Source organism: Dendrobates tinctorius, unplaced genomic scaffold (genome assembly GCF_039654945.1).
Source record: "Dendrobates tinctorius isolate UK_male_01 unplaced genomic scaffold, ASM3965494v1 ptg000006l, whole genome shotgun sequence".
In the NCBI taxonomy this organism is placed as follows: domain Eukaryota; kingdom Metazoa; phylum Chordata; class Amphibia; order Anura; family Dendrobatidae; genus Dendrobates; species Dendrobates tinctorius.
In genome coordinates this window covers 15,413,538-15,430,184 of record NW_027361674.1, presented here as the reverse complement: position 1 = coordinate 15,430,184, position 16,647 = coordinate 15,413,538, and the positions used below count along the sequence as shown (strand labels likewise).

The window sequence follows — 16,647 nt, the reverse complement described above, 5'->3', positions numbered from 1 at the left end:
TTATGTGAATTATGCCCAGTGTAACAAGGCAGCCCTAACCACTACGTGAGTGTTTTGATTCGGGCAATCACTTCACATTGTAAGACTAGTTTCACACTAGCTTTTTGAGGCGCAGCGCATGCTTGCCGTAAAGCTCCGCCCCCTGCCGCGCCTCCTACGGTCAGCTCCGCCTATGGGCGCATGACGCTGCATGCGACCTGTGTACCCTATGTTTAGCATTGGGTACGCAGGCCGTGCGCAGATATGCTTTTGCAGGCGCATGCGTCCTTTTGACGGTGTGCCGGCCTGCGCCAAACGTATCGTGCTGCATTTTTGTGCGGCCGGCGCACCGTCAAAAGGACGCATGCGCCGGCAAAACCATACCTGCGCACGGCCTGCTTACCCAATGCTAACGATAGGGTATGCAGGTCGAATGCAGCGTCATGTGCCCATAGGCGGAGCTGACCGTAGGAGGCGCGGCAGGGGGCGAAGCTTCACGGCGAGTGTGAGTTGCGTCTCAAAACGCTAGTGTGAAACTAGCCTTACGAGTATCTCAACAACGATCCGATCATTGGGGGGGACGTGGCTGACATATGTGCACGGTGTCTAATGAAGTCGACAGGCTGTTGGAATAATGTGCTGGGTTTTCCAGAGGAAGAGCAGCTTTTTGCAGCTACACTCTGTTCTAGGGTTCTGGGCAACAAGGTTTTCTGGTTTTAGAAAATTTTAGTATTTTTTTTTTGTTTGTTTTAGCAACAAACTATACTTTACTCACCCTCCCTGGGTCTCCTGCTGCTCCTGTGGTCTATTATTGTTTGCAGTGCTGACGTAAGTTGACAGTGCTGCAGACAATTGAACAGTTCAGCGGATCGTGTTGTCTGCATGGTTAGAGCTGCTGAATCACTGATTGGCTGCAGACACCGGAGGCAACAGCGGAGACTCCGTGTCAGACTTGGATGGTGAATAAAACAGTTTTTTTTTTTGTTTTACTCAAACTGCACCATGGGTACAAACATTTTCCAAAACCAAAAAGCCCCTTTAAGACTTTCCCTGCCAATGACTTATTTCTAGCAAATGGGCACATCAGTTACCAACATTTGAGATCCATCCTGGGTACTGATGATTATATCCCCGACTCGACTTCAGCAAGAGTTGCTATCTACTCTTGTTTTAAAGCTATGAACCTCTGCTTTAAAACAAGACCGGGAACACGGCTGTAACTACGATCTAGTCTAAGATGTTACAGGTTGAAATGTTTGCAGCTCTCGCTCCTGAACTTCCAAGGATGCAGTCTCTCTCTAGATTGCTGCTTAGAGCCACGGTCTTGGTCTTGTTTAACCTTTCTTCTTTATCGGTTCATTAGGGGACATGGGTAACCATGGGTGTTTGCTACTGTCGCTAAGAGGTTGACAATAGGCAAAAAAGGAAAATACTTCCTCCTCCACGGTATACACCCACCGACAGGCACCAAGTACCTCAGTTTAAGCTTAGTGTCTGTAAGAGGCGGACCTGGATCTGATCCCAGAGCCGCAGTTTTTCCTTTTCAGGTCACCTGAGTTTTAATTAACCTTTTTTCTTTGTCTTTCAGGTTCTTCTTCATCTTCAGGGTAACAGGGTGTAATTTCTCACCCTGTTTTTACACATATATGCGACCGAGAGAGCAGTGTGGTGTCACCCATATTGCCCACTCTCGGTCCTGCAAGGCAAGACCTAATCCCCTGTCACCTTCACGGGTGTTCAGGGTGATTCCCAGTGGCCGGTCCTAGTGTTTTCCCCACCCCTCTCCTCAGAGAGGGCTGGGAGGAAGATGGTGGTCATCAGTGGTGGCCTACCCCCTTCTGGTAAGGCCTCTTTCACACTTCAGTTTTTTACAATCAGTCACAATCCGCCAGGTTTTGAAAAAAATGGATCCGCAATTTTCTTTTGAGGATCTGTTTTTTTCCCCATTGACTTTCATTATTGGCGGATTGTGACGGATTGCCGTCCGTTGCATCCGTTTTTTTTGCGGATCCGCCAAAAGTTGCTGTCCGTCACCATCCTCAAAGATTTCAAAACGGAGCTTGCAACGTTTTTTCCTCTGGCGGATCCTCCAGACACTCATTTAACCCTTTCTGGGTGCCGGACAAAAAAAAAAAATCTCTCTTTCTTTTAAAATTCTTCATTTGTCGGATCCGTCAAAAAAAAAAAAAACGGACGGGTGGCATCCGGTGTCATCAGTACTAAAACGGATTTTGACTGATGCAAAAAACTGAAGTGTGAAAGAGGCCTAAGGGGTTGACCCCATCTTCTGCACCGTCTGTAGATGGGGCGGGAACGAGGATTTCTCATACCAGTGACCTCCCCCCTCCCGTCTTTCTCTGGCCACTCACCACCGTGGTTTTTAAATCGCGCGCTCTTTTTCAGCCTAATAGCAGACACAGCATGCAACTTTTCGGCGTGCCTTTTGCTCCTATCATGGAGCTTCTCCTGCCAGTACACGTTCCCGATGATTCAGCCAATCGGAGGGGTCCTTTCACTTTACCTCACCGGCCGGCATTTCAGTCACGCCCACCGCTTTGCATCATGCTTGTTGTGCCACAGCACAGCCGATGCTCCATTACAGCTTTTGCCTCAGCAGATTGGATCGTCACTGCCTGTGGCATTAGATCTCTGCACATCTACCACAGGGGGACACAGCCAACCACACAGTACTGCTGCTCATCGCTGATATCGGGTAGTCTCTGCCCTCCCTCTCTCCTTTTCCTGTCTCCCTAAATAACCCTTCACAGCAATATTACCAAGGCTCGACTTATGTTCAGTCCTAGAGAGGCTTCTTTTTGCCCCTCTAAGCCTACTGTGATTCATTATCAAACAAACAAGTCAGCACTCTGTCGTGCTATAGCATGCAAACAAGAAATATGGAAATTGAATTGCATTACTGCACTAGAAATATGAAAAATTGAGATTGCTTAGCGCTCAAATTGGCCAATTGATGTGTACCTGGAAGCCACGTTAAGGCGATTCTCGGTCAGTTTTTTTATTTGTATGCCTTGGCCTTCTGACTGAGCACTCTGCCCCTTGGCCTCATGCATTTTTAATCAGAGTAGGATCACTACCCCTCCACAGAGATATAGACTTTAGTCTAGGAGAGAATTCACATTAGGTTCCCATAGAGTTGTAGACTGTAAAGCTGGAGTCACACATAGCAACTTACCAGCGATACCGACATCGAGGTGTCAGGATCGCTGGTAAGTCGCTATGTGATCGCTGGTGAGCTGTCACACAGACAGCTTCACCAGCGATCAGCACAGCGATGCCGAGCGCCCGGCATCGCTTGCCATCCCTGTAAAAAATAGAATGAAAATAAAAAATATTGTTATTCTCACCTTCCGACGTCCCGCGCAGCCATCCTGCCTCTCTCCACGCTCCGGTCCCAGTAATCCTTTGCGAGAATGACCACGAGATGTCACGGTCACGCAGGAGCGTGAAGTCTTGCTGTCATTCGTGCAAAGGATCACTGGGACCGGAGTGTGGAGAGAGGCAGGATGGCTGCGTGGGACGTCGGAAGGTGAGAATAACAATATTTTTTATTTTAATTCTATTTTTTACAGCTGATCGCTGGTCTCCCGCTTGTCAGACGCTGCGATGCGTGCTGGCCAGTGGGAGACCAGCAACCAAAAAAATGTCCAGAGGTTTCTTACAGCGATCAGCGATACCGGCAGGGGGGCTGCTCGCTGTCACACACAACGATCTCGCTGGTGAGATCGCTGTTACGTCACAAAAGTTGTGACTCAGCAGCGATATCGCTAGAGAGATTGCTATGTGTGACTCCTGCTTAAGAGAGGATTGGCATTAAGTTAGGTCCTGGAAACGAGAATCACCTTAACATGGCTTCCAGGAACACATGAATTGACCAATTTGTCCACTAAGCATTCTCAATTTTTCATATTTCTAGTGCAGTAATGCAATTCAATTTTCATATTTCTTGTTTTCATGCTATAGTGCTACAGAGGGCTGCCTTATTTGTTTGATAGTATATGAGTTGGCGGCTCTAGGTAGGCACCTGTTCACACCTAATTCATGTTTGGATGTGACAGTCAGTTTTTTGATTTGTATACTGTGATTCACTACACCTGTGCTCTCTGCTAAAGAAGTTGGTGTTCAGGTCAGCATTCCCCTTTCTGCCAGTTCTTCCACCATGTCTGCCCCACAGGAGCCCCCTAACACCTGGGATGAGAGCACACCCCTCCCTCTGGAGTGGGCTGTTGCCATGTCACAGTCGGTCTCCGACCTGACAAAAGTATCACAATCCCTGGTCCCTGTGTGGTTGGCTTCCACACTTGTCTACCGCCACCAGTGCTCCGAACACCTCTCACGGTGATTCGCACGCACCTGATCATGACCTTCGCAGGGACACACCAGGTACAAAGCCAAGAAAGCGAGCTCTTTCCAGTTCCTCCTCCAGTTCTCCGCATCTCTCGTCATCCTCCAGGTTGCATTCCTCACCCTATGCACCCTCCTCGGAGGCAGCTTTTGGGTCGGATGCAGATTCCCAGTCTGAGTCTGATATGGACTAGGTCTCAAAAATGCAGGATATGGTCAATAGCCTTATCTTGGCAATTACCCAAACTCTTAACCTAAAGGAGGACGAGGCACCTGCTCAGGAGCACTATGTTTCCTTCAAACGGGTAAAACGTCCTTCCCGGACTTTCCCCAATCACAGGGAATTTGAAGCGATTATGTCTAAACACTGGGAACACCCTGAAAACGCTTTCCGGGAAGGAAGCAGGTAAACATCCCTTTATCCTAGACCTCGATGGTAGATGAACAGAGTCTCCTAATGTGGACCCGCCAGTTTCTCGCCTGTCTTCCAAGACAATCTTGTCTCTGCTGGACGGTGCATCTCTTAAGGACTCTTCGGATTGATAGATTGAATCCTTGGCTAAGTCAGCCTTTGAAGCAGCTGGCGCCTCCTTCTGCCTCATTTTTGACTCCACCTAGGTGGGAATGTTCTTGTTTGCCTGGGTAAGAATGCTTCGTCAGGGTATCCTAGCAGCAGCCCCTCTTGATGAGCTGGCCAATTTGGCAGACCAGATTGCCCATGTCGACAAATATCTCCTGAACTCCTCCTTGGATGCGGCCTGTTGTTCCGCAAGGGCTACTAGCAACTTTGTTGTCATACGCTGCATTCTCTGGTTGAAAGCATGGAATGCAGATCCACCGTATTAAGTCATTCCTTACTAATCCTTCCAAGATCCTTCCAAGGCTCTAGAAAGTTTGGGTCCAAGCTGGATCAAATAATTTTGGATGCTACCGGTGGGAAGAGCACTTCCCTTCCCCAAACCAGACCTAAGCGTCTTTTCAGTAAGAAGCGGTCGCTCCAATTGCGTTCCGTTCGACCCTTCTTTTCTTCAGGGACTTCCTCCCAGCAGGACCAGTTTTCCGCCCAAGGGGAAAGGAAGAAGCCATCTTTCAAACCTGTACCTCACTGGCAGCCAAACGGTCATTTCTCCAAGTCCTTTTGGATCCCGCGCCAACAGGTTCTGCTTAGCGTGACGGGTCACCCCCACCCAGGATTATCTCCAGGGTGGGAGGCCGGCTTCTTCTCTTTCGGGATGACAAGTTATCAGTGGTTGACGACGCTTGGGTCAGAGCGATGGTGACTTCCGACTACAAAATCAACTTTTCTTCCCCCCAGGAAGACGTTTCTTTCAGTCTCGTCCGCCAAGACTCTTGTCTCAGGCCCCAGTTATTCTTCAGGTCGTCTCTTCCCTACTACGCACAGGAGTAGTTGTACCCGTTCCTTGGCACGAGCGGTTTTCAGAGTTCTACTCCAATCTTTTTGTAGTCCTGAAGAAAGACTGATCTCTCTGTCCGATTTTGGACCTCAAGCGATTGATTGATTACGTTCAGATCCACCACTTCAGGATAGAGTTCTTACGTTTGGTAATCGCCTCCATGGTATTGGGGCAATTTCTTTGCTCTGCAGACATTCAGGAAGCTTATCCACATTCCTGTTGTGTTCAGCACCAGAGATTCCTTCGGTTTATGATCCAGGAGGATCACTATCACTTCACGGCTCTTCCCTTCGGCCTGGCCTCTGCCATCGGAGTATTCATAAAGGTCATGGCAGCGGTCATGGACATCCTTCAGTCCAAGGGTGTTCTCATAATACCTTACTTGGATATTCGCCTCCAGTCTTGCACGGAAAATCCTCCCTCTCTGGTGGCAGGTCATCACCACCACCGACACCAGTCTTCTCCGGTTTGGGAGCAGTTTTTCTTCAACACACAGTGCAGGGTCGCTGGAACTCCCAAGAAGCTGCTCTCCCCATCAATCTCCTGGAGATCAGGGCAATTTTCTTTGCTCTTCACTGCTGGCAGACCCTCCTTACAGGCTAGCCGGTACGCATACAGTTGGACAACGCCACTGCCGTGGCTTACATAAACCATCAAGGTGGGACTTGCGGCAAACAAGTTATGGCAGAGGTAGCAAGGATTTTGCTATGGGCGGAGCATCATGTTCCCGCCATAACATCAATGCACATTCCGGGGGTGGAAATTTGGACAGCCAGTTTTCTGAGTCATCAGGGTCTTGCATCGGGCGAATGGTCTCCCAACTCCACAGTTTTCAACCAGATATTCCAGAGATGGGGCACCTCGGACATCTACCTGATGGTGTCTTGGATGAACCACAAGATTCCTCAGTTCGTAGCCAGATCTTGAGATCCACTAGCCATCGGCTTTGATGCTCTAGTAATCCCGTGGTCCCAAATCCAGCTTCTTTTGCTTTTTCTGCCTCTTCCCTTGATACCGAGAGTCGTAAAAAAGATAAAGGGATTCCCGTAATCCTGGTAGTTCCAGACTGGCCAAGAAGGGCCTGGTAACGCGGAGCTGGTGAACATGCTCATGGACGCTCCCTAGAGGCTTTCAGACCATCCAGATCTTCTCACAAGGTCCTTTCTTCCACAAGAATGTACAGTCTCTGAGTTTAACGGCATGGCCATTGAGGCAACAGTCCTAAGGGAGGCTCGTTTTATGGCGAGAAAACCAGCATCCTCGCGTATCTATCACAGATACTGGAAGGTCCTCTTTCGGTGGAGTGCAGACAGCAACTTGGTCCCTATGTCTTTTTCCCTTCCTTCCATCCTGGGTTTTCTACAGGCGGGTCTTGACCCTGGTCTATCACTCAATACCCTTAAGGGTCAAGTTTCCGCTTTATCAATTTTTTTTCCAATGAAATCTGGTGTCTCGTTCCCAGTTAAAGACTTTTCTTCAAGGAGTCACCCACCTGGCACCTTCTTATTGTCCTCCGATAGATCCCACGGGGTTAAAGCAGCTAAAAACCAAAACAGCTTTATCTGCTGCCAATGCTCCAAGCAGCAGAGTAAGGCACCCGATCAGCATCCAGCAGCATCACCACTGCTCCAGATAATCTGAACCCCCTCTGCACCAGGTAGGTCCAGTCTTCACCAAGGTTGGTTAGCAAATGACCAGTATTACCAACAGTGATCTGCAGCACCAGGTGGCCTTATAAAGGGAAGTGGGAGTAGTCACCACCTGATCACTAACTAAACACCAGAGGGAAAAACTAATATTAACCCCCGACGGCCTGAAAGAAAAAACGTTTATATCAGAGAATCCAGACTCTGACAAGGATCCAAAAATGTATCGTGACACTTAACCTTGTTCTTGGCGCACTCCAGCATGCTCCCTTTGAGCCCATTCAAGACATTCCGTCTTCTCTCCTATCATGGAAGGGTGCCTGTTCAGTTGCCATTACGTCCATCAGGAGAGTCTACCTTAGTGGCCTTATCCTGCCTTCCTCTGTTCCTGATTCTACATCAGGACAAGGTGGTGCTCAGACCTGTTCCTTCCTTCTTGCCTAAGGTGGTCTCTTTACTTCACATTAATGAAGAAATTGTCCTTCCTAATCTATGTCCCTCCGGTCCATCCCCTGGAGAAATCCCTCCACAAGTTGGATCTGTCAGAGCTATCCATGTCTACCTTTCAAGGACTGCTTCCTTTCGCCACTCTGATGCCCTCTTTGTCATCTCTTAAGGTCGTCGTAACGGGCTCCCAGCTTCCAAGTCCACTATTGCCTGTTGGATTCATTTGGCAATATCGGAGGCATACCATGTTCAGGACAAACAGCCTTCTCCGGGGGAAAGGGCTCACTCCACTCGAGCAGTGAAAGCATCCTGGGCAGTTTGCCACGAGGCCTCAGCTTTACAGGTTTTTAAGGCTGCGACCTTGTCATCTTTGATAAACATACATGACAGACCACAGGGCTGAGATAGAATAGCATCATGTGTTATTTGTTAGTAAATTCAGATCATAGAAAAAGCACTAAAATCAGCCCATAATAAGTCAGTGCAGGACACACTGCAAATAGACATAAGCAAAGAGGAAAAAACCAGTGCATAAACGTCCAAAGTATAGTGAAAAATCACACAACTTTTATTGAAAAACACAGGTTAAAATTGGCACAATGGCAGAAAAAGGGTGACACAAGAAAAAACAGCTAAAAGGTACACAGTATCTGTAGCACCCTCATATCCAGATTTATATACTATGTTATAGCACCTGGTAGTGTGGGTGAAAATAGTTAAATCTGTTTATAAGATAACTAATTATAATAATCTAATGGCCCCAGCACATAATAAATAGCAGGCCAGTTAATAATAAAATACAGGGTATAATCCCCAACTGGACAGATATACTAAAGGTAATCAAAATTGCTTGGACCAAAAAATACATAGAGACATACCAGGAGGGGAGGACACTAGACCCCAAGCTCTGAAAAACCCCAACGTACGTTTCGGATTGATCTTCCTTCCTCACCCCATGAGGAAGGAAGATCAATCCGAAATGTACGTGAGGTGTGATAACGCCTAGTTCACACCGGGTTTTCTTTATGTATTTTTTATCTTGATTTTAATGCTTTGTAATTGTATAAATGCATTTTAAAATGCAAATGCATTTTGCTTGTAAAAATTGATTTACCACAAAGCGACTAGCAAAACCGTAGCTACAAAAAGTGTTAAAATCATGATAAAAGCAAACCTGTAAAAATTCAGTTGTGCTGTACAGCAGAGTAGCATGAACGCTCTCACCAACCCCCATGAGAGAATATTTTGTCTGATGGTCACATATTGGGGGGACATTTATTCCCCCAGAAAAAGGAGAAGAGTAGCAGGGAAAAGGTAGATTTTGGGGGCAAAAGTAGCTGCACGTGGTCTGCAGTACAGGATACTGATTGCTGGGATAGGCTAATACCCCATTAATGGGAGCCTTGGTCACCCTTATAGGGTCGCTCATTGACATGTATCAACACAACGGTCGTTAAAATGTGCCTTTTGAAGCCATAATTTTTCCAGGGGTGTCCTGGACTGTATAAGAGTTGGCAAATATGGCTTGGATTGAGTCATTTCAGACAGAGTGATCTATTTCAAGTGTGAAGTTTCCACAATCAATCATGGTTTGGGGAGCCATGTCATCTGCTGGTATAGGTCCACTGTGCTTTACCAAGACCAAAGTCAGCGCAGTCGTCTACCAGGAAATTTTAGAGCACTTCATGCTTCCCTCTGCCGATAAGCTTTTTGGAGTTGGAAATTTCATTCTCCAGCAGGACTTGGCACCTGTCCACACTGCCAAAAGTACCAATACCTGGTTTAAAAACAACAGTATCACTGTGCTTGATTGGCCAGCAAACTCACCTGACCTTAACCCCATAGAGAATCAACAGGAAGATGAGAGACACCAGACCCAACAATGCAGATGAGCTGAAGGCTGCTATCAAAGCAACCTGGGCTTCCATAACACCTCAGCAGTGCCAAAGGCTGATTGCCTCCATACCATGCCTCATTGATGCAGTAGTTGATGCCAAAGGATCCCCGACGAAGTATTGAGTACATTTACTGAACATACAATTCAGTAGGCCAACATTTCAGATTTTAAAATGATTTTTCAAGCTGGTGTTATAAAGCATTCTAATTTACGGACATCATGCCGTTTGGGTTTTCATTGGCTGTAAGCCATAATCATCAACATTAACAGAAATAAACTCTTGAAATAGATCACTCTGTAATGACTCTATATAATAGATGAATTTCACTTTTTGTATTGAAGAACTGAAATAAATTAACTTTTTGATGATCTAATTTTGTGAGATGCACCTGTATATCTGATTTCCTATGTTTGCCTCCCGCTCCGGGTCGGCCTTCTTCTGGAGGGCACCATACAGGGTGACTATGTATGTGCTATGTGTAGTCCTTCTTCAGTACTAGGGTGGAGGGTCCCTTTATATACACATTAAAGCTGTTGAGGTCTTTTTTGGATTAGACAGAAGCTATGACCTTCCCCTTTGATCTCGTGCAGATACGTCTATCCCTGAAGGACTGGACGGATGTAGAGCAGCTTCATCAGGAGATAATCAGTGCACAGCATTTAGACGCCGTGTACATCTTCAGACAGATGCGTCGCATGCGGGCCTTTTATTTCACGGCGATGCCCACCATGGTAAGTCCGAGGCAGGAGGATGTGTGATCAGTATTACCACGCAACCAAAAAAGAAAAATGAAGCCAGGAGCAATAGATAAAATATAATATCTTTTTTTATTATACTCAATAGGATAAAATACAATTTGTAGAAAAATTGGTATGAGAAATACAAAATAAGGGAATCAGCAACACCCAGTTACCACACACAGGTTTAGGTAATGGTACAAATAGCAGTATCCAAAAAAAAGGCATATAACCATGAAGAGAGCCGACTCCCTCGTTTTAATATCCCTTAAATACAGCGGCACACAATATCCTCTCAGTGTTTACATAAAGTGCATAATGCATAAAAAGCGGTCACAAAAATAGGACTAAGCCAAATATATAAAGAGGAAAGTATTATAAGTAAGTAGAGATCCACCCACATCTTCTTATGGGTTACTGACCTACATTTTGTATAGAAAGTAAGGTGGTCCCAAAAGAAATAGATGAAGTTCCTAACTGAGGGAATACAGCCAGAATGGAGAATGGCTGCAGGAAGCCTCCTGCTATACAGACCCCCTCCTCATGTGTCTTACAGCCAGAACCTTTTGATACAAAAGGTCACCATGCTTTATTTTACCTATGTCCTCCTATGGACATTATATGGGAGGATCCATCCCCCTCTCTGGATCCTCTTTATGATGTATCTGGACAGCACATAATAATGCATTCACTGTGCTGCTGAGGGAATATTGGAAGCTGGTCCCTTATTTAATCGCTGGCACGGCTCGTTTAAAAAAAAAAAAATAATTTTTTTTAATCTAATGATGCTGTCATGATGTGACTTGGCCCTGTGTGACGCGACCCGACGATCGGTCGGTCACTAAAACAACCAAGACAGACAAGGGTACACCAGGGACACAATTACAATGGTAGGCCCTACAATAGGGAACGGGGAATTGGACACCTCCTGCACTCTCCTAAAGCAGAGCCCTGAACTCTGCTCACGATCCCTATACAGGTTCTTTCAACCTGTCGCCGACCAGGATACCTAGGTCCCTCACTTGCCCTGCACCTATCCCTTACTAGGGAACTGGCAAGTGCGGACACTGGTCCCACCGCTGTACTAATAAACACACCAGGGGAAAACAACAACACTTAGCTTGCTCTGCAGTCATGCACCAGACCGCAGAGTAAGGCACCCGAACACCACTTCCGGCAGGTAACCACTGCTCCTGATCAGCTGCAAACAGCACTGCTCAAGGTAACTTCTCTCTTCAGCACGGTTGGCTTCCAAAGGACCAGTATTACCAACAGTGATCTGCAGCACCAGGTGGCCTTATAAAGGGAAGTGGGAGAGGTTACCACCTGCTGACTAACTAAACATGTAGTAACACCAGTGGCCACCGGGGCGGGGGGGAAATCCAGCAGCAGCCTAACTAAACTTGTAGTAACACCAGCGGCAAAAACCCATATTAACCCCTGAGGACCAGAAAGGAAAAAGGTTTATATAAGAGAGTCCAGACTCTGACACAGATCCAAAAATGGATCGTGACAGATGCCTTCCCTGAAGACTGGTAGAGAGAATGAGCGTGAACAGAACGGGATGCCATAGTGCAGATCTGATCTGTGGGGTGTCTGGTGACCATTGCTGAGTTCTGTACTACCCATGTTTACTATCCAAGTAGTAAAATTTGGAATTCAGCATCCCACTGCCTTTTAGGTATTAGTATGGATTAAAAAGTCCTTCCTTTTCCATGATTTCAAGGCTGTAGTGACACGGGGCTACGTGATCACATTCTGTTTATGCGCCAGGAAAGAAAAGACTTTGGCTCATACGTTGAATGTAGCCCTAGGCCTCCATTTATCTGGCAGACACCTAAAGAAGCATCATTATGGTTCTGTCAAGATGGTATGCACCAGGCTACCTTTTTCTAAAAACTAATTTGAAGTGACACAAAGATAATTCACATAAAACTAGTTTATTTTAATTATTAAAAACATTTAAAAAAAAATTATATTTTTACAAGTAAAAGGTGCTGAAAATATAGAAGCCTTTAGGAGTCCTAAACTGACAATTAGAATGACACCATAATTCAATTTTTCTTGTATATTTATATTGTGGAATAGCAAAATGTGCTGTAATTATTCATAGAAAAATTAACTCAGAAAAATTAAAGTGCATAGTGCTATTATATACTGTATCGCTCAAAGAAACATTAGGGCTAGGAAGCAGAGAGTCTAGTGACAGCAGCACCTTATAATAGACGCTAAGGTAAAAAAAACATTCTTATGGCACTTTGTGTTTTCATATATAAATAGTATTGTTGTCACGTTCACGTGTGTCAGGTCGCAGATGATGCCGCAAGGCGAACCCATAACACACGTGACCCTGGATACACCGCCTCCAGTGGGGCGCATTTAAATAATAAAACGTGCAGGTGGATACGCCGCCTCCACCTGGCGAATTTAGGTATTACACGTTATACAAACATTCTGGAAACCCCGCCTCCAGTAAGGCGAATTTAAATAATAAGGGGGACCTGGGAAACATTAACAATGGTGGGCCCTGCGATAGGGAATGGGGACATGGAGACCTCCTAAGCTCCCCTGAGCCAGTGTCCCTGCACTCCTAACATTCCCTATACAGGCTCCGCACCTGTCGCCGCACGCGAACCTTAACCCCTTGCTCGCCCTGACCCTAAACCCTCACTAGGGAATGGGTCGGTGCGGAGACTAATCCCACCACTGCACTAATAACACACATGAGGAAAGAGACAATACAGGGGGAACACCACTTAGCTTTGCTCTGTTGCGTGCGCTCCTAGCAACAGAGCCCACCACCTGCGTGCATTTTCTCCTCCACCTGGATCCATCACCATAACAGGATCCTTCACCTTAGTGCAGCCTTGGAGCAGAGTCCACCACCAGTTGCTGCTGCTTAGAACCAGAGTCCCAAAGATGATTTCAGCTTCTGCCACGGAGGCAAGCATGCTTGAGTCCAGCTCAGCAGCCAAGTCCCACATGGTGAGTGCCATTCTCCATAGTCGCCACTCCACCAGTCCATGCAGACACTTCCTGCCGACACCATCATTGCGACCCCACCACGCCATGCCAGCCCTTCGTCCAGACACCATAGCTGACACACGTCCCCCCTGGCTAAGCAGCGCAAGACTCCTCTCCAGCTCCATCCTTCCACCAGGCTCTCAAACTCAGAATGAAACTAATCTCACAATATCACAGGCAGTAATTGCACACCCCTAGCACACCTTTATAGGGTGTCACACCTGATCCCTAATTACGTGCACAAAAAACCTAAAGTGCGATACCACTAACCACCACCGGGGACAGTCAAGACACCTTGGAACTTTCCAAAGTAAAAAAAGTTCACCCAGTGCAATTTAAAACTGTCAGATCATGACAGTACCCCCTCCTTAATGAGGGGCCTCTGGACCCTCAAGACCACCCCTCATTAGGGAAACACCTACAGCGGGGACGCCCAGACCCTGAGTTCACCCCACCATTACCTGACACTTCAGGTTTATGACAAACACACCGCTGGTATTGGCAATATATGTTCATTTTGGAGGCACCACTCCTCTCCACAGCGCCGACCTGGGGAACGAGTTTATGTATGTGTATGTTTGTTAAGAGCTGATCAGACTCCAAAACACATTTCCACAAGATGTTTTTTGGTGGCACCCATACATGCTCGTTCACACACAGGTCCGGACCTGAACGTTTATTACACACATTTGTTTGTCATAAATTTGGTGAACTCATTCTGGACTCGACAACAGAGGCGTCCCCCTGTGTCACCACACTCACACCCCTGCTATTCACCAAGGGACACCACCCTCCAACCCTTTCACCATGAGGTCTGCGCCTCCAGGGTTGGTTAATGGCGAGGGTAGAGATTTGTCCCTACTCCCCCGCAGCACACCTGCTGCACACACCAGGAGGAGAAGGGGACGGAAAATGGAGGAAATATACACTCGCTGGTCGCCTCCACACAACCAGGAGGGCGGCTTCTTCGGTGGTATTGAAGATTTGGCGTAAACCCCGCGGACTATCACACCAGTCAGCTCACCACAGGGGCGTACCCCTTCACCTCGGGGAATACCAGGCAGCTCCGTGGGGCACCATTCCTCCCACCTGCCTGGGTGCGCCCGCATGCATGAACCAGTCCTGCTCCCCAGCAGCGACTCTAGGGGGCTTTTAGCCAGACCGCAGCCGCCATTTTTTTTTTTTGATTTTCTGGTTAGCTGAGCAGAGGCCCCAGACCCTGATAACTGCTGCTGCAGCGGCACTAACACACCTTGCCGCTCCCCACTCACCTCAGTGAGGCCCGGCAGCAAATACCACAGGTCTCCACATGGCCAAAGCGCACCAGAAAAAAAAAACTGTATGGCCTGTGGTATTTGCTGCCGGGCCTCACTGAGGTGAGTGGGGAGCGGCAAGGTGTGTTAGTGCCGCTGCAGCAGCAGTTATCAGGGTCTGGGGCCACTGCTCAGCTAACCAGAAAATCAAAAAAAAAAATGGCGGCTGCGGTCTGGCTAAAAGCCCCTTAGAGTCGCTGCTGGGGAGCGGGACTTGCTCATGCATGCGGGCGCACCCAGGCAGGTGGGAGGAATGGTGCCCCACGGTGCTGCCTGGTATTCCCCGAGGTGAGGGGGTACGCCCCTGTGGTGAGCTGACTGGTGTGATAGTCCGCGGGGTTTTATGCCAAATCTTCAATACCACCGAAGAAGCCGCCCTCCTGGTTGTGTGGAGGCGACCAGCGAGTGTATATTTCCTCCATTTTCCGTCCCCTTCTCCTCCTGGTGTGTGCAGCAGGTGTGCTGCGGGGGAGTAGGGACAAATCTCTACCCTCGCCATTAACCAACTCTGGAGGCGCAGACCTCATGGTGAAAGGGTTGGAGGGTGGTGTCCCTTGGTGAATAGCGGGGGTGTGAGTGTGGTGACACAGGGGGACGCCTCTGTTGTTGAGTCCAGAATGAGTTCACCCAGTGCAATTTAAAACTGTCAGATCATGACAATTGTGCTCAGTACCGGACAGAATTTGTAGTTATAGCATAATCATTGAATTAGCGCTAAACTATGGTATATTACACAAGGTATTGTAGTTTACATATATATAATGTGAAATTTCATTATACTGTTAATCGAGCTGCTTGCTATTGAATTTCACCTTTTTTCCAATGTTTTTTTCTTGAGCTTATTTATTTGTGGAATAATACTGCCACCTGGTGGCGTGATAAAATAAATATTTGGATTCACTAGAAAAATGTTTCTTTGAGAGATGTTTAATAGCATTATGCACTTTAATTAATTTTTCTGATATAATTTTTCTATGAATAATTACAGCACATTTTGCACTTTGCTGTTCCACAATATAAATATACAAGAAAATTGAATTATGGTGTCATTCTAATTGTCAGTTTAGGACTCCTAAAGGCTTCTATATTTTCAGCACCTTTTTCCTGTAAAAATATTTGTTGAAAAAATGTTTTTAATAATTAATAAACTTGTTTTATGTGAGTTATCTGTGTCACTTCAAATTATTTTTTTGTCTCTCAGCCTATGAGATATATGTACAAAGAAATAGGTGGTATAATTGTCATGTGAAGTAAGTGTGGCCTATAGATTATAGGCAATTTTTGATTACGAAGGACCTTGTATAAATTAATACTTTTTTTCTAAGGCCAAATTCACATGTTCACGTGTATGGACCATGACTTCCAGACCTGATCTGAATTCGACAGCCTCATGGTTCACATATATCTGGTCAGGAGACCAGCGGACCATCTCTGCACCTGGCTGTTAAATTTGGTTCTGGAGAGTGGTCTAAGGGTCCGGAAATGTGAAAGCTGAGAACTGTAAAGGGAAGCTTAGCACAGCATTGTGTGTCTTTTATGGCTTTGACACCATTTTTCTGCCCTTTTACAGCTGACTTTTAAGTCACAGAGGAGCATACAGCCCGAAGTGAGCAAGGAAGAGTTTCTGGAAAAAAAGGACAGAGTAGCTGACTTGATAACGTCCGAATCATTGGAGGTAACTTTGTTTTTTGTATATTAATATCCTTTGTTTTGGATTTGTATTAGTAAAGTAATATGCAATGCCCACCTTCAGCGTATGCCCCAGGAGTCCTCATGGCATCCTCCGGGTACACTCCATGCCCACTGCACTTTCCTATACAGCTATA

The 16,647-nt window shown here is 46.6% G+C and overlaps 1 protein-coding gene across 4 annotated transcripts in view; it reads left to right on the top strand.

The window, feature by feature from the left end:
* SNAPC1 (small nuclear RNA activating complex polypeptide 1) overlaps positions 1 to 16,647 on the top strand; it is a 66,480-nt gene that overhangs the window by 14,155 nt on the left and 35,678 nt on the right. For all 4 annotated transcript variants that reach the window (XM_073571040.1, XM_073571059.1, XM_073571051.1 and 1 more), the window contains exons 5-6: positions 10,338 to 10,478; positions 16,392 to 16,496. In XM_073571040.1, the coding sequence (XP_073427141.1) occupies positions 10,338 to 10,478; positions 16,392 to 16,496 (246 nt within the window). The remainder of the gene's footprint in view (positions 1 to 10,337; positions 10,479 to 16,391; positions 16,497 to 16,647) is intronic.